General features: G+C 38.2%; 1 protein-coding gene across 1 annotated transcript in view; it reads right to left on the bottom strand.

Annotated features, from left to right (window-relative positions):
- Lrriq1 (leucine rich repeats and IQ motif containing 1) overlaps positions 1-26,617 on the bottom strand; it is a 158,677-nt gene that overhangs the window by 61,750 nt on the left and 70,310 nt on the right. Inside the window, 5 exon segments of the mRNA XM_087901977.1 lie at positions 626-727; positions 9,710-9,792; positions 10,041-10,136; positions 10,646-10,767; positions 11,432-11,521. Coding sequence (XP_087758103.1) covers positions 626-727; positions 9,710-9,792; positions 10,041-10,136; positions 10,646-10,767; positions 11,432-11,521 — 493 coding nt within the window.

Here is a 26,617-nt window from a genome sequence, read left to right as displayed (position 1 = left end):
ATAAAATTTTAGTACTGCAAATAGATATAAAACTGGTAAGTCACATTATTGTTCTGTTTAGTGATACAAGACTTTAATTCTTTGGTATGATGAAGTCAGAAAGGAAATCTGTGAACTAGACCTGAAAACCTTCATTCTAGAAGTAACTGAGAAAGCTTTCAATATAACAAAGTATAATTTGACTGTTTAACAATATTTAACATACTATAAGTATATCAGAATATTATGTGATCAGCCTCATTAATTCAAGCTATTATAATTTGTAGTCATTAAAATTTTATATCAATTTTAAAACTAATGTTGCATTATTACATGGTTATTTATATAACAATCAAAGGCACATAAAATCTAGATAAACTAACACAAATGAAAAAATATACTAATATATCAGCAATGTAAAAAGGGTTTTTATTTTGATGAATATATTTAATTCTTCTTCAAGGCTATTTTACACACACACACACACACGCACACACACACACACACACACACGCACACACACACACACACACACACACACACACACGTGTGTACTTTAGGCCATAGGAGGGCTGAAAATGTTTTAACACCTTCTTTCTATCCTACAGAACATTTTCATCTTTCCATGTCTTACATTAAACCTTACCTTCAAAGTAACCATCCCTCCTCAGCTGTGACCTCTTTGATGTCTTTGTAACACGAACTTCATTTTTGTGTTTTTTGAATAATGCCAGTCGCACAGAGGGTTCTAGGGGAAAGAGACAAGAAGAAAGGCCAGCTCTTGGTTACTCCTTCTCTAATATAGCCATGTTTTTCCTTTTGTTGTTATTAACAATAATACACATTCCATTGGATCTCTGTGAACTTGCCAATGTCTTTTTAAACTTGAAAATGTAAATAAGAAGTGCCCAGCACTTGGATATTCTTAGTAGAAAACCAGAAGTGTTAATAAAATTGTGAAAATTTGAACATATATACTTTGACATCATCTTTATATTTGGGAGTCAGGCCCCATTTATTTTAGTGTCCTTCCTAGTATTTTCCCTCAAATAAGAAAAAGCAGTCGATTACCAGGGAGGAGAGCAGACTCACTATATCCTCCCTACACTATACAGAGAACACAGCTGTGAGCTAGAAGCAAGACAGCAAGAAACCAGCTTACTGGAAAATATTGGTATTGTGAAAAAATGGTGGTTTCTCTTCTCCAATAACATATTTATAGAAAAAAGATGCTATATGAATTTTTCTATATATTAAAGTTAGAAATAGTATTAATCTATCATATAACAGGGTGAGTCACAGTGAATCTAGGACCTTGCAATTTTTTATTAACAACAAATGAATGTATGGAATGTGAAAATGGGGTTTGGCCCTGAGGAATTTAGAGGTTTTACCTATGACTGAAAACAAAGGGATGTAACCACTAGGGGTTGAAAGCTTGTGGCAAAGTAAGCACTTTTAATATGGTAAAACCACCTTTTCCGGGTGGTACACTTTTTTTAACTGTCTTATATTATTTGGAAAAAAGTGTAGGAGAGTAAGAATCCTGAATTAATGTCTAGTGTAATAGAATTAAATCAAAAAAGTAAACATTTTAAAAATGGAAGACACTAAAGCATTTTAATAGTTTAGTGCTAAAGTAATAAGTTCCAAACTGTATACTGAGAGGAGTAAGAAAAGCATCCGTGGAAGGATGCTCCATGATGAGAAACCTGGCAATTCCCAGTAGTCTACCTGTGTAACTGAGCCCCATTAAAGTTGATTTTTGTGTTTTACAAACACGATTTTGATCATGCCAATAGAAACTATTAGTCAATGTTTGGCTCTTTTCTGAGGTATCTGTACCCTTTGATATTATAATCATTGGAAGTTCCTACAAAAACTCTCTAGGAATTAGCAACGATAACAAATGAACAGACGCTCCCCAGCACAGGTAGGATGCTATATAAGCCAGCCACATATCTAGTGATATCTCAATAGAAACAGAAGTCAATAATGAAAAGTATCATTTCCATTTCTCATTGCTGTGGTTCATCATAATCATCTTCTATCTCTCTTAGTCTTCTTTCCTCTGGCACTCATATTAGATCTATGTTGCTTTCAGAAGGATAGTGTTACAATTCTATACAACTGAGTTAGATATCAGTACCAGCTTTTCCCAGTTGTATGATTGTGAACACACTGCTTTCCCAATCAATCTTTTCCCAATGTGAACAGTACAGACTTTTCATGCAAAAGGCAAAATGTTAAAATCAATCATGCTCATTGCCTACATGTAGGCTCTCAATAAATGACACAAACAAACATAAGGCAATGCAAATCATGACAACATTTTCTAATAATTTATGTCTTTGGCAAATACTCTGAATATAGGAAATAGATAGATGGATTCATCGTTGATTAGCTTTTACTCCAAAGAATAAAACATTATGAATGAAAGACTGGAACTTCCTTGGAAAAAATAGCAAGCATTCTCGCTCTGTACACACTCATATGTGAAGCAAGGGTATCACTAGTACTTCCCTCATCCTGTTATTCAGAGACAATCCTTTAACACACAGAAACTATTTAGAATGCATGTCTGAAAAACTTACTCATGAAAATAATTTTATTTTCCAGGAGCATATGAGGAGTACTACTGTACTATAAATATCCTTTAAGTTTCAGAACATTTTGATTGTATCACCTTAAACTGATTCAAAAGTTTATTTCAATTACAGAGATAATGATAAGAAGACGATACTGGTGATTTAAAATGAAAAAAAAAAACCTACAGTTTCAGGGATTTTGTGAACATTGTACAGTGGGCCAGATCCCAGTCCACCTTTTACTAGTTACATGGATATGAGCAAACTGATCTTGCACTTTGTCAAGTCTTTCCAACATTGACTTTGACTATGATAGTTCACACAGAGAGTGCAAATTATATGCTCACATAAGTGTAGGCACTCAATAAATGCCACAAGCAAATGTAGCTGAGCAGAAATAATGACAACATTTTTAAATAATTGAATTACTGGAGAATACCTTTAATCATCCATAGAATAAGGTAGGCTGTGCAGAGAATAGGTAGACAGATATTGGTAGACAGTTGGATCCAACATCTTTCACTTTTAAAGTATGTTTTTCTCATTAAATATACTTGTCTGTCATTGTTACTTTAAAATCCTTTCTCTCTCCTAGAATGCCTTGCCAGTGTAAAAAATCTTTAAACACATCTAGGGAGATTCCAAGTATGAAAATCTAATTCATTTATGCATTTGATTCCATGTGTGATATTTTATAACCATTATCTCATTAAGGCAATATTATTTTATATTATTCATTAAGTTTCTAGACAATACCTATCATTTGCACAAGCTTTTCTCAGTTTCTATAGTCTCAGTTGTGATTAACTGTGGGGTTCCTCTGCAGAACACCCCCTTGCCCCCCATAAGGAATTGAGCCACCTGCCTGCTGACCCTGGCTAAGGAGAGGAAGTGCCCTGCTAGCCACCCAGCCCCCAGGTTCTAGAGACAGTCAGATGCAGCAGGGAGTCCAGTTGAGCAGGAGCTCGTTCATTTCCTTACAGCAAAGACCCACAAATCCCAGAGGACGTACAAGGAGAATTAACCAATCACATCAGCAGTCACGTCTGCAAGAGCTTCAGTTCTAATAGCCTCTAATGGAGATCACCAGGGCATCAGGTATTTTAAACCATCTTACCCCATCTTTATCTCCAATCATCTTTTTTGTACATAAGTTAGGTCTCCTCCCCCATTGCTCCCCTTCAGCACCATCTTGGCTGGGAATATTTTTATGGGCTCTGTAATGTCACTGTTTACTGAATTTTGTGCCTTTTTTTTTAGCTCTCATGCTTTTGACGTAGCTGTCATGCTTTTGGCGCCAAGTGCGCCTTTTAAATGTCACTGTTTTGGGCACTAACTTGGCTACTCCAGCCTCCTATGTGCTTAATTCAGTCCACAATTAACTCCCTTAATGCCATTCTTATTACACAGAATGATGCAGGCAGAAGGGGCTTGGTCCTCCCTCAACTTAATGTGCAAGGTTTTGTTGACTCCCATCGGAGGCCTTACCCTTCCTGAAGAGTTGGGGGAAAGCAGGGTTGGTGAGTGGAAAGACGGGTTGGAGGGGGATCTGTGGTTGGAATGTAAATTGAATTAAAAAATTATATATATTTATATAATTCATATAAAATTCATTTATATAATATATATTATTGCTATTGTGACTTTTAAAAAGACAGGATCTCAAACTTTTAAGATAGTTTTAACTTCAACCTCCTTGCTTTTAACTTCTGAGGGGATTTCAACCATCCACCACCATGCTCAATTTTTGTGAGCTGCTGGGGGCTCACCCCAGGGCCTGCTGCATGAGAGACAACATTCTTCAAACTGAACAACTGTATTAGTGACTTTTATATTGCTGTAATAAAGCACCTAGACCTAAACCAACATGAAAAGAGGGAGTTTATTTTAGCTTATGATTCCTGAGGGATAAGAGTCCATGATGGCTGAGCAGAGTCATGTCAACAAACAGCAGTTATGACCATAAGAGAAGGATGCTGAGAGCTCACATCTTGAACCAAAACCACAAAGCAGACAGAGAAACTGGCAGCAGGCAAGGTTTTCAAATTATACCCTGTCTCATATGCTTCCTCTACCTCTGAAGGTTCACCCAAGCTGTGTTACCCACTGGGGACCAAGTGTTCACATGCTTGAGACTATGGCAGACAGTGCTAATTTGAGCCACCATACTCAGCTCCCTGTCTCTAGTTGATGGCCATAAAATAATGTGAATATCATAAATTCCACATCAAATGTTTACACAGGCATCTGCAGTCTTAGCACTGTCCAAAGTCTAAAGTCTCTTCCATTAAATCAAGGCAATCTTTTAGTGCAAACTTGTATATATAAGTTCGTAAAATAAAAGAGCAGATTGCATACTTCCATCATACAGCGGCACAGTATAGATTCTGTATCTATTACCATTCCCAAGAGGAAGAATAGGGACACAGCACAGAAATACTGGACTAACACAAGACTAGACCCAGCTAGGCAAAGATCAAATCCTGCAGCTCCATGTCTCACTCCAGTACTTCCATTTCAAAGGGCTAGAGGCTCTTGCCTATAGTTTTGCTTCCTACAGCAGACATCTCTCTGTGTCCAGCTTCACTCCCTTTATACAGCTTCTTGGAAAATATTCCCCAGCTAACATCTTGGGGTTTCACTTTCATAGACTCAGGCATTGGTCCTTTGCCCTCTCAGGCACTTCACAGAGCAACTGCTCTGTCACATCCTGCCTATTCTTACCAGCTCTCTGAAAACACCAAGTGAGAATCTCTACTTCTCTTACTCGGACCTCCATCAGGACTCTAATCCAGCACCATATGGAAAACATGGCTCTGCAGCTTGGGATCCACAGTGGCCCTCTTGAATCCCTTTAGCACCCGTTTTATTTGCATATACCTGCATATTATGCAGCAATTTAAATATAACTTTCCCATCTATAAATCTATAATTGCGTAAAGACTAACAAAGCCATAAGTATACACTTTTAAATGTTTATCAATATCTTTAAATTAATTTGTTGAGTAAGGTGCCAGACATATTAGTAGATTCAGAGAGTTTTATGCAAAATAGATACTCAACTGCTCACAATTCAAAGTGAATCTAATTATCGATTTTGGAAGCACACCAAATTAGTACTTGACTAAAATTCTTATTGATTCGTTTTAGAACTCTTAGAGGTCACTTAAATAACTTTTAAGAAATGTGGTCAATAATAATCATTCTTGATCCCTCTCACTTACAAATTCATTAGCTAGATTACCACTTTGGAAACTCTTTTCCCATAAACTATAAACAGCTTAAATGCACAAAATGAATCTTTCCTAATTTTCTACATTACTTAATTCTTGGATACGATGTCATGGTAGGAACTGGCTTAAGCCATTTTTTTTTTTTTTGGAAATAAACCCATCAACAAACACCTACTGAACAACTGAACAAGAGAGAATCACATACTTAATGCTAGTAGGTGTTAAAATAATTGATGAATCATTTCTATCCTGTCTGTCACTCTTCCTTCAAAAATAAATTAATCTGCCTTGTTTCATCATGTTTTTCTCTTTTCTTAAATTACAGAAGCTTAAATTTGACATGCATAGATCTGATAAATACAGAAAAAAACATATTATTTCAGCTCTTTACATTTTCTGCCCTTATACTTGGCCAGCTTCTAGGCACCCAGATCCCTCTACTTAGCGCTTCTAAGGCGTGCTAGGCATCCAAACCAGCCACCCACTCCCTTTCCTCAGCCCACTCGTCTAGTCTTACTCCCAGATATGCTCACTACCCTCGGGTTATTGACCCTGCATGTTTTCAATCGACCAGGAACTCTCACTTTACAGAGGACGTTCTTCATTGCAGGCCTGTATCTTAAACTTCCCTCAGTGTCTGATAACTCCATTTCTGGCCACCAAGTTCTGAAGTTACTTTTGTGTCTCCTTCAGTAGGTCAGCAGAGCAAAACACTTCTAGTCAGTATTGTTTCTAACTGATGTCAATCACGAAAAAAAAAGCACTAAGAACAATAACCACAACCCAAACAGAGTAAACCGTGACAACGATAACGTCACACAATGTTAAACTCCTCTGAAGACTGCAAGCAATCCCATCAGCATCTCTCCATTCTTCCCTCTTCTGCTTCTCTTAATATTTTTTTTCCTGCGCAAATGATACTTTATATCAAAGTAGTAAGATGAAACAAACCAGGCCTGGGCCAGAGGCCTGTAAACTCTGCTACGCAAGACACTGGGTCCGGCTGATCCTCACAGCAGATGGCTTTATATACGCCCGCAGATTTCAGCAGCAGTGGGGCTTCCCTCACAGCTGCCCCCGCTTGTCCTCAACTGTGTTCCATGATTAGTCAGTTTCTGTGCCGTTTTCTTCCTCTATCGGCAATTTATTTCATTAACTCCTACTTTCTCCACTTGCTAGACTTTCGGCACTTGCCATGTTCCCATTTTGGCATTAAATAAATAGTGTGGATTCATCTTTCTTGGCTTACTAAGTGCTTCCTCCGGACCAGACTATTTTATATTTTTCAAGACTGATATGCAAAGCTTTTGCACTCTCTGTATATATTTGGCTTCCTTGAGGATCACTGCTTTTTTAGAACAGAGGATACTGTTGACTCCATGTAATTTATAGACGGTGCCACACATACACACCCTGCTCTCTTCAGCCAACAGCACTAGTGAGTCTCGCAGCACTTTTGTGGACAATGCTGCCCTCTTATGGCTTCAAATTTTCACGTTGGCGAGTTTTCCACATAAGCTGTGTTGAATATGTCTGCTAATATTTAAGATTTTCTAGGAAACTTTACAGTTTTAGCAGAATTTAGATTTAATTTAGATTGTTTTCAAACGCTAGTGGCTACAATTTTAAGTCATGGTCATACTCATGTAAATTAATTACATATCAGCAGTTGAATTATGAAAATTGGAACGGCAACAGGAATTTGATTTAAATTTTAATTTCTAAACAAAAACCGATTTACAGAGTCTTAAATAATTTATTTGTAGATTAAAGTGGTCTAAGTGCTAAATCTCGGACTTAACACAAGTTAAACAAAACTTCATTCAAGAAGGTCCCTCTGGTTTTCTTTCTTTCTCATTTTTAACCTCTCTTATTCCAATGGTTATGTCTACCTTAAGGAGGGAGTAAGGGAAATCACGAGAACCATGAGAGATTCCTTATTAAATTCTTCACTTAACACTCTGAGTGTAAAGTCAAATTGATTTTGTGTCATTAATAAATGTTGATGCAAAAAAATCAACAAACATGGAACACAAGATTCAAATTTCTCAATCAGTGGTAAAGAGACTATTGGAATCCTGTAAGGTGTTGATGATTTTTATTTAAAAAGTCACAATTGTAGGCGACAACCTTTACCTGACCCATCCTGTTGATTCATCACTGCCAAACATTGAGTTTAAAATGGAGTTGCAAAGTCTACCTATGGGCTTTCCTTTCCCATTTTTTACCCTATCATGCCCCCTTGTGACTGACAAAAAGAAACTTCCTTTTTGTTTAAGATTATATAGCTGTGACCATAAATTTAAAAAAAAAAAGTAAATTAGAAAGAAAGGAAAAGTCACATCTATGCAGATATTACTTGCTGAATCATTGGCTGAAATATTTAATACGCTGACTTATCACATCTTCCTCAACCAATATGAATAAGGTTTTGCTGATAACAGCAGGAAGAATGACATTTACACTGCCAGAATCATGAAAGTTCTGGGGATGTAAACTTTTCGTCAGCTCTCTCCATGAGAGGAGACTGCAAGTATGGCGTTACTTCTATTAACAGAAGGTCTAGCAAAACTTCTTGAACAGAAAAAGCAGTATTTACTGAATATTGACTGGATCAGTTCTCAAACCATTTTGCCTTTGAACTTGGCATGGAAGTTCCAATGTGGGGTTGGAGCTACTGTTTCACTGACATAGGCATAACATGGTTCAGTTCACAGCATATGGACTTCTAAGAGGTTTTCAAAATGAGTGAACAGCAAGTAAAGGCAAAGGGAAGACCCATGTTATACTCATACTCACTCATACTCATGTTAGCATGATGAAATAGTCAATGCTTTGTATCTGATGAATGGGCTACAAAATAATAGTTATCTCTAAAGGATAGAGCATAGAAACTAAAATAACTAATAACACACGTAGAAAAACTACATGTTTAAAAACTCAAAAATGAGTTACCATGAAATTATTAAATTTCATGGCTATTAAATTAAATGGCTAGTGACTTATCAGTCAATTGACTTATTATGCAAGTATTTGATTTATTAAAATAAGAAATCATTTTTGCTATTTTAATATATATTTTAAGCATTTTCACATACATCCACAATTCATAATTCAATGAACACAGAAAACGAATGTAATTTCTGAACTACAAGAAGAGATTTTTCTTCTTTGTTAATTATAACAAAAGTGCACATTAGAAGAGCCATGGGTCTTATCATAAAGCCATGAGTTAATGAGGTGATAAACATTAAATTCAATATGTAGATAATTTTAAATAGTTTTAAGAAAAGATCTCAAATCATAGCTGTTTGTTACTTCTTTATCTTTAGCCTGGATACAAAAATGAATCAAAGTGTCTAAAGAAAGACAAATGATTTATACAATAATTTCAGAAGTAAATAGGGAAAAAGAAGAAGATGCTTTCCAATTTTTGCCAAATTCTTCAAAAATCATAATAAAAACTACATTACGTTTCTTTCTCAGGGAATCATATGTGAAATCTCTATAGATAAAATCCACCAAACTTATGTATTTAGTTTATGGACTGACCAAGTAACTTGAGAGCTCTCAAAGGGATGAGTCCATTAAGCAGATGGTTTTTGAACCAACATTCCATGAATTTACCAGGTCAGAGAGAAATTATAGCATAATTGCTAGAGTGTCCCAAACACAGAAAAGTCAGTATTAATGTGTATCAAACAGGGACTATTTTTAAAATAAAAAGAGCAAAATATGCCATTTAATGTGATAGCATAATTTTCTTAGGAAGTGAGGATTGTAGTTATTATCTTAGATATGGTTACCTGTGCATTAATTTCTGTTTATATTAAATATGACATAGAAAGCTTAATATAAAATTTTATAGCCAATATCACATACAACTACTGCTCTAAGGACATTACTTACCTAACTTTTTCCTTAATTTTTTTGATTTCATTTTCTGTGCTCTCTTTAGCATCTGCTGAGCTGTAGAGATATCTTTAAAGCCCCTGTTGAAAAGATAAATGCAAAATATCTAAAGCCTAGTTATACATAGATATACATGTAAATGTACATGTTTCAATTATATTACATTCAATAAATTTGGAATCCCACTTAGGAAAGTCTAACTCATTGCACAGGTTAGTTTCTTAAGGAAGAATGACTTCTTGAATGCTCCCCTGCTTCCAATATCTGCCTTGGATATCCAGCAGTCCTTCAGCTTCTTATTTTCTTTAGTATAAAATAGAGGACTTACCATTCTTCTGAAATTTTCTCCTCTTTTTCAGATTTCAGTAAACTCTTTCTACTTGTGTTTGATTCAGGTGTCCTGGAGAAAGTTCTATTTTCAGATCTGTTAACAGAATTGCAATTTTGAAAATGGAATCAACACAAGTACATCAGCTTTTTAAAAAACTACAGGCCGCTTCTGTTGTCTCAAACTTGAGAATGAAATCTGTTTAAGACACAGAGGAACTTTATCTTGAAAAGTAATAAAAGTCTTCCATTCATTTAAAATGTTTACATTTCAATTACATGGAGCACATTTCAGTTCTTTTGCTGAGAAGACTGTGGCACTGGGATTTTCATTCTGGTTCTCCTTTCTACCTGCCAAGTCGTGAAGATTCGCTTGTACAATTATTGCATTATTTCCCCCAAATGTAAGCCTTGTCGCGGCTTGAATGGATCTCCTCCACATAATTGGAACCCTAGAATTTTCATATTTACCATCACATGTGTTTCATCTTCTCAGCCAGGAAATTCACATCTATTTTTATAATGATTCTTCTTTCGTAAGGGGTATGCACTTTTGTCTTTGCCCTTCATTAGTTCATCCCCGCTGAAAAGAGCAATTTAGCTTACCTGCTACTTAACTGTGTGTGCTCTGAAGAAAACAAATTTTCCTTCTCATTGCACAGCCACGCCTGAGCTGGACGCGCGGGTACAGCAAGTGAGGTTTCAGCGTGTTTCAAAGTCTGAGAATTCTTATTTAAAAAGTGTAAAGAAATGTAAAATGAATCAAACACTTCCAGCTTTGTTATTGCTACCTAAGATGCATAAACCTGAGCAATCGCAATCGGGACATTCATTAAAAAATTAAAATGATAATAAGATGAAAGTTTTGGAACACGCTTGAATATTCATTCTTTTGTTGCAAGGTGAAGAATATTCTTTTTGGTATAGCTCATGTATACAAAATGATTAATTGCAAAGCTTAAAACATCTCAGAAAACAAAAACATCAAAGATGATCAAATAAATAACAGATATTGCGGTCCCCTGACCTCTGGCTGAGGATCCTCAGCTGCTGCCTCTCAGCGTGGCTTTCTGCATTTTCAAAATGCTGTTAACTAGTGATTTTAGTCTACTGCCAAATATGCAGCTGAGGTACATCATATTTTTTTTTCCCCTCTGCTGGCTACTGTTAAATAAAGCGTTGAAAGAAATCCAAAGTAAAGAAAAAAAATTAAAGAGCAAATGAAAGAAAAGCTACATGAAAAATTACATCTGGGGACGAGGAGGAAGTCAGAGGCTTCTAAAAGTAATTATGTGCTTCAGGTCAATAAATTGCATTATTAATCACCACAGCAGAGCAGAACCTTCAGAGCCAGCAAAGACGGAGCAGTCTGAAGTGTCCATGGTGGTTTACCTTTGGCCAGGGCAGCTGATTGGAGAGAGGCAGTGTTTGTGAAGGGAAGCCGGCGGAATCTGAAACTGCCCAGTCTTTATCCGAGGCATCCTGCACAAGTAACGGCATCAGAGTAGGCAAAGCGTAACTTGCAAAGCTCTACCAAGTTTCCTTGGAACTGTACGGTATACCAGAAATAGTCCCAGAGTCTACAAGGGCTTGCATTTATAGGAAAGCTTTACTTGCTCTTGCAAGAGGCTGCGCCTCTGGCTAAGGCCCACATTATAAAACAATGAAGGGGTTTTTCATCCACACTCTTTGGTTAAGGAAAGAGCTGATATTTGATTGCTGCAGTAATTGGGTAAACATTTTTTCTGAATATTGATTCATTGCTGACTTTCAGCTAAGTCTAGGAGTAGCCAAGAAGCATCAGTATTTTAGCTCTCTGTCATGCAAATTATGTTTTCTATTAAACATTGTTACTTAAACTACAATATTTTAACACATCAGAATCAATGTTCCTTAAATACTGAATATAAGCTAAGGTTTGCCTTAATTTTTTATTTTCCAAATTTCAGAATTATTTTGGGTGGACATAAAAGACAAATTTGTAAGAATGAATAAAAATTTATGGTACATCATTGCTAAGACAATTAATTTCCAACACAGCTCTTCAAATGGGAAAACAGCTTATACATCAAATGTGAAATTTCTCCCTTTGAATGCCTTCTCTTCATCCTTAATCATATTTTTTCATTTGTACAATTCCCAAGTTATTCTTTATTCAATGAAGTTATATTAATTATATAAGTGATGTACATTTAAGATATAATTATCTAAATTTTATTTAATTTAGTTATCTTATCTGATATATCTCAGAATTAACTTCTGTGATTCTTTATGAACAAGGATAACCAGAACACAAATATCTATCTCACAGTTATACTGATTTTAGAGTTGCAATTGGGCAGTGAGGAATAAGTTAAAGAAATCTGTTGAGTTTTTTGGTAACTATAACAACTAATAATGTACTAAACATCTCTGAGAGTATTTGAACTATTCTCATGAAAAAACAATAAACATACTGGTTACTGTATTTGATCATGACATTAAGATTTTGATTCTACCAGAAAGACATGGTTTAAAGCATTATGTTGTAAATAACAAACAGACAAATTATACTTTTAAAATAAATTATTCAAATGGTAATCTTCTCTAATAAAGCATTATTGGAGAGAGACAGAGGGAGGACAGGAGAGGGAGCTCTCACTGAAACCTTTCATGTTCTTCTTTCCCGTATCTTAGGCTGATAAGAAAATGGCCGTCCAGAAACAATGCTGCACTTTGGGGACTCAATAAGGAAAGGAAACAAGAGGCTGTTAGGCAGACTTTGAATGGAAGGGCATTTGCTTTGATATTTCTAAGAAAGTTAAGAAAATAAGATCTTGCAACTGTTTGCTGCATGTTAAGTCATGTCAGAAATTCAGTAAACTCCCGCTAACTTCTCCATTCAGAACGGTTTGCCCAATTTATGTCAGATGATAAAAAAATTTGATGACTATCCTTTGAAAAATGAATTGCAGCTCAACATAAAACTCGTGACAAGATTTAGACTCAAATTTTTAAATTAATTCCTGAGTGGCAATGTAGATTAATTCAAGAAGTGATCACAGGTTGCTGCACACCAGCTGTTATGAGATCAGTGATCTTATTGTAAGGGAAGGGGTTCCAATGAGAAGGTGATGACTAGTAACAGACAATGAGCCATCTGACTCATGGCTAGCGGAGATCAATGTGTTGTCTGGCCTGGCATGACTTTTACACTAATCTTATTGTAATAAAAAAAAAAAGTCCTTTAAAGCTCCTGTCTAACCATTCCATTTTTTTGTCCTCGGAGTATTACATTAGCAGTTCTATAAGAGCAGTAACTACACAGTAGTTCTCTCTATATTGGCGTGAGTCCTACACTAGCAGTTCTATAAAAGCAATACCTACACAGTAGTTCTACCTCTATTGGTGTGAGTCCTACACTAGCAGTGCTACAAGGCCATGAGTACTACCCTAAAAAAGTATTCTTTATAGCGTTGCCGCCATAGCAGTTGTGAAACAGCAGTACATCAGTAGCAGTGTGTCTACAGCAGTATTCTAATAGCAGGGCTCTCTGTAAAAGCTCTCTACATCAGTCCTCACTATAGCAGGTCTCTCTTGAGCAGTACTCTTTATAACAATACTCAAAGAGCCGGTCTCTCAATAGCAGCACTCTCTAGACCAGTACTCTCTATATCCTGCAATAGCAGTTGTCTATACAGAAGTTCTCTCTACAACATTACTCTCCAGAGCAATGCCCTCTAAAGCAGTACTCAGGTGTGGGATTCCCTTTTGTATGCTGTGAATACCATTGGTTAATAAGGAAACTGTCTTGGCCTGTGATAGGACAAAAGAGTAGAGCTAGGTGGGGAAAACTAAACTGAATGCTGGGAGAAAAAAGGCAGAGTGAAGACAAGTCATGTAGCCCTGCCTGAGACAGATGCCGGAACCTTACCCGATTAGCCACAGCCTCATGGAAATACACAGATTAATGGAGATGGGTTAATTTAAGATATGAGTTAGCCAGAAATATGCTTAAGCTAATGGCCAAACAGTATTGCAAATAATAGGGTTTCCGTGTGATTATTTCAGTTTTGGCAGCAAGGAACAAACAATAGGCCCTCCTACTACGGTACTCCCTAGAGAACTTCTCTCTGTAGCAGCACCCTTTTAGGGAGCCATTATGGGGTTAACAGGAAACCTGGCACTAAAGAAATTCCCAGGAACACACAAGGATGACCCCAGCAAGACCCTAAGGAATTGTGGAGAGTGTGCCCGAACTGACCTTGCCCAGTTCTGCTACATTTATACACCACTGCCTACATCAACCACTATTAAAGAGGCTTCCTATAGCAGCAGGGGGGAGCAAAATCAGAAACGCACAACCAACAGTACGTTGAGGAAACCTGCAGAAGAGGGGGAATGACACGGCCCACAAAATCAACTAAGCCAGGTTCATAGGGGCTCACAGAGATTGAAACTGCAACCACGGAGCCAGCATGTATCTGAGCCAGGTCCTCTGCATGTCTGTTATGGTTGTTTAGCTTGGCGATTTCGTGGGACTCTTAGCAGTGGGAGTGGTGGTGTCCCTGACTCTTTGCCTGTGCTTGGGACTCTTCATCCTCCCAGTTTGCCTCGCTCAGCCTTGATATGAAGGTTTGTGCCTAGTCTTATTGTAACTTGGTACACTTTATTCAGTTGCTATCCCAGGGAGGCATGGTTTTTTTTTTTTTTTGTTGTTGTTGTTATTTTTTCTTTTTCTGAAGGGAATCGCAGCAGGCACTGTGGATTCTGGGGAGGAGGTTGGAGGATGGGTGGGTGGGCTTAGAGGAGTAGAGGGATGGGAGGCTGCATTTGGGATGTTTTGTATGAAAGAAGAATAAATAAGACAAAAACAAATAAGCACAGGCCAGCATCACTGACATCCTCAAGGTACAACAGGCCCCAGTGAGCACCCAGATGTTTAAATTACTTCCAACGAAGATTTATGAACATTCTCTTAGACTTTATACATGGACTTTGCAAATGAAAAACTAAAGTATAAATAAGGAATAAATTTGAAAAAAAGTAAATTGGTAGCTACTGAAGTGGGATATATGAATTTGAGTAGTTTAATTGAGTATAACAATTTACTTTCTTTGAAAGCAACACCTTAGATCCTGGGAGGTATAAAGGTAGAATGAGTAACTTTTGTTTCTCAAACTACCCTGAACTCTTCTTCCTAAACAAAATGTTCCCAGGGGAATCTACTAAACTGGTGAAAAGCCCCTTAACTTAACTTTAACTTTAAAGTTAACTTAACTTAACTTTCTGTTGGATCTTCCAGCTCAACCAGGATTCTCCAATTCCAACTTAATAGTGATTTCCCTTAAGCCCATTAAGAAATGTACTCACTCATTAGTGGATTTTAGCCATAAACAAAGGACATTAGCCTATAGTTCATGATCCTAGAGAAGCTAAGTAATGAGGTGAACCCAAAGAAAAACATATAGATTCTCCTGGAAACTGGAAGCAGATAAGATCGCCAGGCAAAAGTTGGGAGCATGGGGCGAGGGGGGGTTAGAGGGAGGGGAGATGAGGAGAGAGAGGGGACAGGGGGAGGGTTGGGGAGAGCTTGGGGAAGTAGGATGGTTGAGATGGAGGAAGGATGACTATGGGAGCAGAGAAGGAGATATCTTAATTAAGGGAGCCATTTTGGAGTTGGCAAGAGGCTTGGCTCTGGATATTCTGGATATTCCTGAATCCCCAGGAGTTCATGGGGATTACCCTAACTAGGTCCTGAGCAGTGGAGGTGAGGGTGCCTGAACTGGCCTTGCCCCCATGTAATCAGACTGATGACTATCATGAATATCACCACAGAACCTTCGACTGGTGACGGATAGAGACAGAGACCCACATTGGAGCACGGGATTGAGCTCCCAAGATCCAACTGAACTGGGAATAAACGAGCATGGGATCAAACTGGACCTTCTGAATGTGGTTGACAATTGGGGCAGACTGAGGGGCCAATGATAATTGCACTGGGATTTGTCTCTACTGCATGTACTAGCTTTTGGGGATCCTATTCTATTTGGATGCACACCTTCCTAAGTCTGGATGTAGGGGGACGGCCTTGGACTTCCCACAGGGCAGGGTACCTTGCCCTCTCTTAGGACTAGACGGGGGTGGGGGTAGGGTATGGGGACAGCGGGAGGGAAGTGGGAGGAGGGGAGGAAGTGGGAATTTTGATTGGTATTATTTATAAAGTAATAAAAATATAAACATCTAGACAAAAATGGAGAATATACTTTACCATTGAAATTGGTAGTGAATTTTTAAAAATACAACCCCAAAGTCATAGGCAACCAAAGAAAAGATAGACCAATAAGATTACATAAAAGTAAACATTTCTATACAGCACAGAAAACAAAGTAAAGAAAGCCAACATAATTGAAAATTTCTGCAACCAGTTGGTTGTGTTGAGTAGAGGCAGGCAGATCTCTGAGTTAGAGGCTAGTGTGGTCTATGGATGAGTTCCTGGACAGCCAGGACTACACAGACAAACCCTATCTCTAAAAGAAAAAATATAAAAAAAATTAAATGAATAAATTGCACGCTACACAACTGGTAAGGAGTTATCAGGTGACATGTGAAAGAAACTCGGAACTATTCCCCAGGTATGTGTATGAAGCAGTCCTTATCTAGCTTAAATAAGACCCTGAGATCAGTACCTAGCCCTTGAAAAACAAAATGAACAAAACCTAAAACCTACACAATGAAAAACACATTTAAAAAGGTTTCTTTTTAACCTTGATTTAAAAGAAGATAAACAAAGGATCTGAACAAATGACCAACACGATTGACACAAACGACACAAATGAACAAGATTATATGAGAAATATTCAACATGATATATTCAGGAAAACATACATTAAAAATGCAGTGATATGTCATTGCATGTAGGAAAGATTGCTACTAATAGAAAAGGCAAATGATAACAAGACCACAACAGGGTGGGAAGAAGAATTAGCTTTTTTACATTGTTTGCAAGAAAGACCATTACCACAATTTATAAAGGGAAAGAGCATAGATATCCCTATAAAGCTAAACATGAAACTAAAAAAGATCATCTGACCCCAAAATTTCTCTACTCACGAAAGAAATGAAAACAACATGCTAAAGAAAAGGAGATGTTCCCCATGTTCATTACAGTGCCAGGTATAATAGTTAGGGTATGGAATTAACTTAAATATCCATCATGAGTGGACATAGAAAATGTAGGATTCCTATATATGGTATTCAGACAAAATAAGACAGAAGATCCTGGAGGGCACTGGAAGAGAAAACCCTTGTGATCATACTTATCTCTGTGGAATCTAAATGAACTGACTTATAGAGTTAGAGCTGAATTTTGATCAATCTCAACCCAAGCTGGGAAAATTCAGTCACTTATGCTCACATTAAGCAACAGCAAAAAGAGAAAGAGCAAAGAAATGAAATTGACAATTCGTCAAATCTTCAAAAAGTAGAATAAGTGTTAGGGAGATCCTGTCAGTCAAAGAAAAATGATCCTAGTTAGACATGTGGTTATTCAGGAACAAATAAAGGGAATAGAGAAGGCCAAAGGCCAAGTAAAAATCAAATGAAAGAGGTACAAGAACAAAAGCAAAAGGAGGGGTTAAGAGAAAACTTAAAAACTATACATGGGCACCCTCTCCTCTACTGCCCAAGGATCTAGCTGGGGACATACCCGTGGACACCTGGGAACCCATCTAGAGTCAAGTCTCTTGCTAACCCTAAAATAGCTCCCTTAATTAAGATATCTTCTTCCCTGTTCCCATATCTGCCCTTCTTCCATCTCAACCATCCCACTCCCCCAAGCTCTCCCCAATCCTCCCCTTCTCCCTTCTCTCTAGCCTTCTCCCCTTCCCATAACCCTACCCCCACTCTCAACTAGTCACACTGATGAATATCTTGACTATCATCATAGAACCTTCGTCCGGCGATGGATGGAAATAGAGACAGACAGACACCCACATCAGAGCACTGGACTGAGCTTCCAAGATCGAGTTGAAGAGCAGAAGGAGGGAGATGAGCAAAAAAGTCAGGACCGCTAGGGGTTGGTCCACCCACCGAGACAGTGTGCCTTATCTTAGGGGAGCTTGCCAAAGCCAGCTGGATTGGGACTGAACGAGCATGTGATCAAACCGGACTCTCTGAATGTAGCTGACAAAGGGGACTGACTGAGAAGCCAATGATAATGGCACTGGGATTTGTCTCTACTGCATGTACTGGCTTTTTCGGATCCTAATCTGTTTGGATGCACAGCTTCCTAGGCCTGGATGGAGAGGGGAGGGCCTTGGACTTCCCACAGGTGCCCTCTCTTAGGACTGGAGGTGGGGAGGGGGAGAGGAGGAGGGGAAGGAGGGAAGGAAGTGGAAATTTTGAATGATATTATTTATAATCAATTAAAAAAACTATACATAGAACAGACAGGACAAATGGAAAAGAGATAATAATAGGGAAAGCACTACCAAAGAAATCTGTGTAGGCATAAATAAAGAGCAAATATCTTTAAAACAGTTTGTTCAGCAGAGAAACTAGAGCAGAAAGGGAGAGTGTATTACCGATGGCTGAGGGATGCAATGACTTAATTATCCTAAGTATATGTTCCTACCAAAGTCTCCACTATCATAAAAAGCTAAATGTTGTTTTTAAAATACCTATAATCATAAGAGATTTTATTATTTTTCCTTAGTAGCTCACAAATCACTCGGGGGATTGAAGATTACCTTAAAACAGAAGAAAATATTTTTTTAAGAATCAAGAGTTCCAAAGCAATCTGTGCTAGAAGATGGTTGAGTCAGTGAAGTGCTGGCTATGTAAGGACAGGGACACGAGTTCCAATCTCAGCCCCAAGTAAAACTACAGCTGCGGTGTGCACCTGCAATCTCCCTGCCTGTCAGGGTGACAGAAGATCCCCAGGAGTTTGTTAGCCATCCTTTCCCATTGGAAAGTTCCAGGTTCAGTCATACCACTGTCTCAAATATATATACATATACATATACAATACATGGGATACATATACATATACAATACAGGATAGCAGTCATAATAGTAGACATATTCCTCCATCCTCTACTTGTGTCCCAAACCAGATATACACACATGAAAAAAGAAGAGCAATTTACTTATTGATTGCAGAGTATGCATTTCTCTTTAAAAATCATGTGTATATCTGTATCTGTGTTTGGGTTTGTACACATGAATGCAATGCTCTTTGAGGCCAACAGGGGGAGTCAGGTCATATTCCCCTGATCTACTTAGTGGTTGTGGTTGTGAGCTACTGGCGATGTGGAATTTCTAGAAAATTATTCTGTTTTGAACTAGCACACTAACTCCCTAGCCTTATCTCTTTTATGTTTACATGGAGCATGTCTTTCGACTTTTACAATCTAACAGTTACCAGTCCTCAAACAAAGTCTTTCTGGAAATAAAAAGACAAAAACCACATCAAATCCAAATATATTAGACCAAGATATCCTTCAAACCAAATCCTGAAAAGCTAGAGAAGAAAGACAATTTATAGGCTTGATAGTTTTTCAAATACAGATTAAAAAAATAAAACTAAACAATATTTAACAAGTTCAAACAACTGATATATTCATAAGTGCATTGTACTAAATTACTTAATTTTGTATTAGGAACTCAGTGATTTATATATGAAAACTATTTGATAAAATTAAAACACACACACACACACATACACACACATCATTATCACCACCACTACTGTAATCTGCAACTGTTAGGAAAGTTCACAACGCACTGCTTCTAGAAAAGATGACTTAGTGCCTACATGTTAAAAGTTTCCATCATGAGAGAGTCAGAAAAAATTATTTGTTGTAATTAACACGACTCAAATTACTCTAGGCATAGAAATCGAGAGACTAAAGAAAGAAATACTAAAACATATAAAAATAATAAATAGAAAAATAAAAGTTTTTTAAGAAGAAACCAAAAGTTTTTGTTATTTGTAGATGACATATCTGTACATATATGGTATTTAGAAATGTTGACAGATTACCCACTAGAGTCAGTACTAATTTCAGCAAAGTATCTGGTCACAAGAACTATAAAGGAAAACTTCACAGTTTCTAATGTGGCTACCTATAAAATTGTATTTTTCTGTTGGCATTACAATAAGGGAGCAGAACCCATTATCTCATAAATACATGTCGTTATATAGCAGCATTTTGAACTAATTGTTACTACTTTTTATCAACAAGAAACATGGTTCTGACTCGCTTATTTCATGTCACCAAAGCTTGGGTAAATTATGTTCGAAAACCAACAGAGAGAAATTTACAATGATAGCTAAACTAGAATGATATTATAATTAACCTATAAATATGATTTGAAAAGCACTTAAATTATTTTCAAAATAACTGGAAATTTATTATTAAAAATAATATTTTCCATGATAAATAATGACTTCTCACTGATGTGTCACTATGTTCAAATGCAACCAACAATTTCAAAATAACTGATGGAGTTATTGAGTAGAGATAAGATCCAAGAACCTTTGTCTCCTGAGTCCTGGGAAGACCAGCTAGCCCTGTTGCCCTGCTGAGCAGTTCTTCCCAGAGAGGTGAGTGGGTGCTAGCCTGGGCAGCCTGCCTGCCTGTCTGGGAAGGGAGCACAGCCCTCCCCCCCTCAGCTTCTGCTGCAGGGTCTTCCGTGTTCCAAGGGACCCCTCCCCTCCCCCCACTGCTGCGGGCCCTTTGTCTCCTGAGTCCTGAGAAGACCAGCTAGCCCTGTTGCCCTGCTGAGCAGTTCTTCCCAGAGAGGTGAGTGGGTGCTCACCACTGCCCAGGAAGAGAGCACAGCCCCCCCCCCAGCATCTGCAGCAGGGTCTTTGGTGTTCCAAGGGACCCCTCCCCTCCCCCCACTGCTGCGGGCCCTTTGTCTCCTGAGTCCTGAGAAGACCAGCTAGCCCTGTTGCCCTGCTGAGCAGTTCTTCCCAGAGAGGTGAGTGGGTGCTCACCACTGCCCAGGAAGAGAGCACAGCCCCCCCCCCCAGCATCTACAGCAGGGTCTTTGGTGTTCCAAGGGACCCCTCCCCTCCCCCCACTGCTGCGGGCCCTTTGTCTCCTGAGTCCTGGGAAGACCAGCTAGCCCTGTTGCCCTGCTGAGCAGTTCTTCCCAGAGAGGGCTGAGGAGCTCTATCCAGAGAGTGCTGTGAAGTCCTACCCAGAGAGTGCTGAGGAGTTCTATCCAGAAAGTGCTGAGGAGTTTCATCCAGAGTGGAAGAGATGGGCAGGCGCCAATGCAAGAATTCCTCCAACAACCTGAAAGGCAACATGACACCGCCAGAATCCAGGGAGCTCGAAACTAGAAGAATTGAACACCCTACGCCAGAAGAAATAGAAGAAATTGACTCTAAGCGCTTCTTTATGAAAATAATAGAGGAAATTAAACAGGAGGTGAAAATCTGCCGTAAAGAAATGGAAGATAAGTATAACAAAAAAATTGAGGAAATGAGTAAAGAAATGGAAGAGAAATATACCAAAAAGTTTGAAGAAATGAGTAAATCCGTAAATGAAATTCTGGGAAACCAAGAAAAAACAATCAAACAGGTAATAGAAACAGTTCAAGATTTGAAAACTGAAATGGAGTCAATGAAGAAATCACAAACCGAGGGCCAGCTGGCTATGGAAAATCTGGGTAAACGAACAGAGACTTCAGAAACAAGCTTAACCAATAGAATACAAGAGATAGAAGAAAGAATCTCAGACTCTGAGGACACCATAGAGAAATTAAACACTCTGTCCAAAGAAAACAGCAAATCCAACAAATTCTCATCACAAAACATTCAGGAACTGTGGGACACAATAAAAAAACCAAATCTAAGAATAATAGGAGTAGAAGGAGGAGAAGAATTGCATTTCAAAGGTCCAGAAAATATACTCAACAAAATTATAGAAGAAAACTTTCCCATCCTAAAGAACGATATTCCTATGAAGGTTCAAGAAGCATACAGAACACCGAATAGACTGGATCAGAAAAAAACATCCCCTCGTCATATAGTAATCAAAACACAAAGCATTCAGACTAAAGAAAGGATATTGAAAGCTGCAAAGGAAAAAGGTCAAGTAACTTATAAAGGTAAACCTATCAGACTTACACCAGACTTCTCTATGGAAACCATGAAAGCCAGAAGGTCCTGGATAGAGGTACTGCAGGAACTAAGAGACAATGGATGCAAACCCAGACTACTTTACCCAGCCAAGCTATTGTTCACTATCAACGGAGAAAACAAAATATTCCAGGATAAAAACAAATTTAAACAATACGTAGCTATTAATCCAGCCTTACAGAGAATACTAGAAGGAAAATCACAACCCAAGGAATCCAACATTCCCAACACTGCCTACATTAACTCAGACATCTAGCGACCCTCCACAAGCACAACTCAAAAAAGGAAAACACATACATGCTACTACCCAAAAAAATGACCGGAGTCATCGATCACTGGTCATTAATATCACTTAATATCAATGGTCTCAACTCACCTATAAAGAGGCACAGACTTAGAGATTGGATACGAAAACAGGATCCAACATTCTGCTGTATACAAGAAACACACCTCAACCACAAAGACAGACACCTACTCAGAGTAAAGGGTTGGGAAAAGGTTTTCCAAGCAAATGGACCTAAGAAACAAGCGGGTGTGGCCATTCTAATATCTAACAAAATCGACTTCAAACTAAAATCAATCAGAAGAGATGGAGATGGACATTTCATACTCATAACAGGAACAATTCATCAGGAAGAAGTCTCAATCTTGAATATCTATGCCCCTAATATAAAGGCACCCACATATGTAAAAGAAACTCTTCTAGAACTCAAGGCAGTCATCAAACCACACACGCTAATAGTAGGAGACTTCAACACTCCTCTCTCACCAATGGACAGGTCAATCAGACAGAAACCTAACAGAGAAATAAGAGATTTACTGGAGGTACTGAATCAAATGGACTTAACAGACATCTATAGAACACTCCACCCAAATAGGAAAGAGTATACCTTCTTCTCTGCAGCTCATGGAACCTTCTCGAAAATTGACCACATACTTGGTAACAAAGCAAACTTCCACAGATACAAAAAAATATTAGTGACCACCTGTGTTTTGTCAGATCACCATGGATTAAAATTAGAATTCAACAACAATGGTACCCCCATGAAGCCAACAAACTCATGGAAGTTGAACAGTCAACTACTAAATCACCCCTGGGTCAAGGAAGAAATAAAGAAAGAAATTAAAGTCTTCCTTGAATATAATGAAAACAAAGACACAACGTATTCAAACCTATGGGACACAATGAAAGCAGTGCTAAGAGGAAAGTTCATAGCACTAAGTGCCCACCTAAAGAAAACAGAGAAAGCACACATTGGAGACTTAACAACACACTTGAAAGCTCTAGAAAAAAAAGAAGCTGATTTACCCAGGAGGAGTAGAAGACTGGAAATAATCAAACTGAGGGCTGAAATCAACAAAATAGAAACACAGAAAACAATTCAAAGAATCAATGAAGCAAAAAGCTGGTTCTTGGAGAAAATCAACAAGATTGACAAACCCCTATCCAAACTAATCAAACGGCAGAGAGAGAACTTGCAAATTAATAGGATCAGAAATGAAAAGGGGGACATAACCACAGACACAGAGGAAATACAGAGAATCATTAGATCTTACTACGAAAGTTTATATGCCACAAAGTTGGAAAATGTAAAAGAAATGGACATTTTTTTAGATAAGTACCATATACCAAAGTTGAACCAAGACCAGGTGAACAATCTAAATAGACCTGTTAGTCGTGAAGAACTAGAAGCTGTTATCAAAAATCTCCCTACCAAAAAAAGCCCAGGACCAGATGGTTTCAATGCAGAATTCTACCAGAACTTCCAGGAAGAGCTAATACCTATACTCCTTAATGTATTCCACAATATAGAAAAAGAAAAGTCACTGCCAAACTCCTTTTATGAAGCTACAGTCACCCTAATACCAAAACCACACAAACACACAACCAAGAAAGAGAATTACAGGCCAATCTCACTCATGAACATCGATGCGAAAATTCTCAATAAAATACTGGCAAACCGAATCCAAGAACACATTAGAAAAATCATCCATTATGATCAAGTAGGCTTCATCCCAGAGATGCAGGGATGGTTCAACATACGCAAATCTATCAATGTAATCCATCATATAAATAAACGGAAAGAAAAAAATCATATGATCATTTCATTGGATGCTGAAAAAGCGTTTGACGAAATTCAACACCCTTTTATGATAAAGGTGTTGGAGAGACTGGGGATACAAGGATCATACCTAAATATAATAAAAGCAATATACAGCAAGCCGACAGCTAACATCAAATTGAATGGAGAGAAACTCAAAGCCTTTCCACTAAAATCAGGAACACGACAAGGCTGTCCACTCTCTCCATACCTCTTCAATATAGTGCTTGAAGTTCTAGCAATAGCAATAAGACAACATAAGGGGATCAAGGGGATTCGAATTGGAAAGGATGAAGTGAAACTTTCGTTATTTGCAGACGATATGATAGTGTACATAAGCGACCCCAAAAACTCTACCAAAGAACTCCTACAGCTGATAAACACCTTTAGTAACGTGGCAGGATACAAGATCAACTCCAAAAAATCAGTGGCACTCCTATACACAAAGGATAAAGAAACGGAGAGGGAAATCAGAGAAACATCACCTTTCACGATAGCCACAAACACCATAAAATATCTTGGGGTTACTCTAACCAAGGATGTGAAAGACCTATTTGACAAGAACTTTAAGCCTTTGAAAAGAAAAATTGAGGAGGATACCAGAAAATGGAAAGACCTCCCCTGCTCCTGGATTGGGAGAATCAACATAGTAAAAATGGCAATTCTACCAAAAGCAATCTACAGATTCAATGCAATCCCCATCAAAATCCCATCAAACTTCTTCACAGACCTTGAGAGAACAATAATCAAGTTTATATGGAAAAACAAAAAACCCAGGATAGCCAAAACAATCTTATACAATAAAGGAACTTCTGGAGGCATTACTATCCCTGACTTCAAACTCTATTACAGAGCTACAGTATTGAAAACAGCTTGGTATTGGCATAAGAACAGAGAAGTCGACCTATGGAATCGAATAGAAGACCCAGATACTAACCCTCAAACCTACGAACACCTAATTTTTGACAAGGGAGCTAAAGGTATACAATGGAAGAAGGAAAGCGTCTTTAACAAATGGTGCTGGCATAACTGGATGTCAACCTGTAGAAGAATGAAAATAGATCCATATCTATCACCATGCACAAAACTCAAGTCCAAATGGATTAAAGACATCAACATCAATCTGTCCACTTTGAACCTGATAGAAGAGAAAGTGGGAAGTAGTCTACAAGATATAGGCACAGGAGGCCACTTCCTAAGTAGGACCCCAGCAGCACAGACAATAAGAGAAACAATGAATAAATGGGACCTGCTGAAACTGAGAAGCTTCTGTAAAGCAAAGGACACTGTCAGTAAGACAAAAAGGCTGCCTTCTGACTGGGAGAAGATCTTCACCAACCCCTCATCAGACAAAGGTCTGATCTCCAGAATATACAAAGAACTCAAGAAACTAGACACTAAAACTCTAATTAACCCAATTAAAAAATGGGGTACTGATCTGAACAGAGAATTCACAACAGATGAACTTCGAATGGCCAGAAGACACTTAAGGTCATGCTCAACCTCCTTAGCGATCAGGGAAATGCAAATCAAAACCACTTTGAGATACCATCTTACACCTGTCAGAATAGCTAAAGTTAAAAACACCAATGATAACCTATGCTGGAGGGGATGTGGAATGAGGGGAACACTCATCCATTGTTGGTGGGAATGCAAACTTGTGCAGCCACTTTGGAAATCAGTGTGGAGGTTTCTCAGGAAACTGGGAGTCAACCTCCCTCAGGACCCAGCAATTCCTCTCTTGGGAATATACCCTAGAGATGCCCAAACATACTACAAAAGCGTTTGTTCAACTATGTTCATAGCAGCACTATTTGTAATAGCCAGAACCTGGAAACAGCCTAGGTGCCCCTCAATAGAAGAATGGTTAAAAAAGGTGTGGAACATATACACATTAGAGTTTTACTCAGCGGTAAAAAATAATGACATCTTGAATTTTGCATGCAAATGGATGGACATAGAAAACGCTTTACTGAGTGAGGTAAGCCAGACCCAAAAAGAGGAACACGGTATGTATTCACTCATAAGTGGATTCTAACCATAATTAAAGGTCTTTGAGCCTATTATTCGTGATCCTAGAGAAGCTAAATAAGAAGACGAACCTGATGAAGATTATTTACCTATCCGCCAGGAGGTAGGAAATAGTCAAGAGTCCCAGGTAACCTTGGGTGCATGGGGGGGGGGGGTGGGAGGGTTGATGGAAGGGGAGAGGGTTAGAGAGAAGGGAGTAGGGGAGGAATGGAGAAAGCTCGGTTGACCGGGATGGGGGGAAGGGAGGAAGGATGAATGTGGGATCAGGGAAGAATATATTTCAACTAAGGGAGTCATATTAGAGTTTAC

This window comes from Myodes glareolus, chromosome 26, assembly GCF_982192425.1.
Source record: "Myodes glareolus chromosome 26, mMyoGla1.1, whole genome shotgun sequence".
Taxonomy (NCBI): domain Eukaryota; kingdom Metazoa; phylum Chordata; class Mammalia; order Rodentia; family Cricetidae; genus Myodes; species Myodes glareolus.
This window is presented reverse-complemented; position numbering and strand designations above follow the sequence as displayed.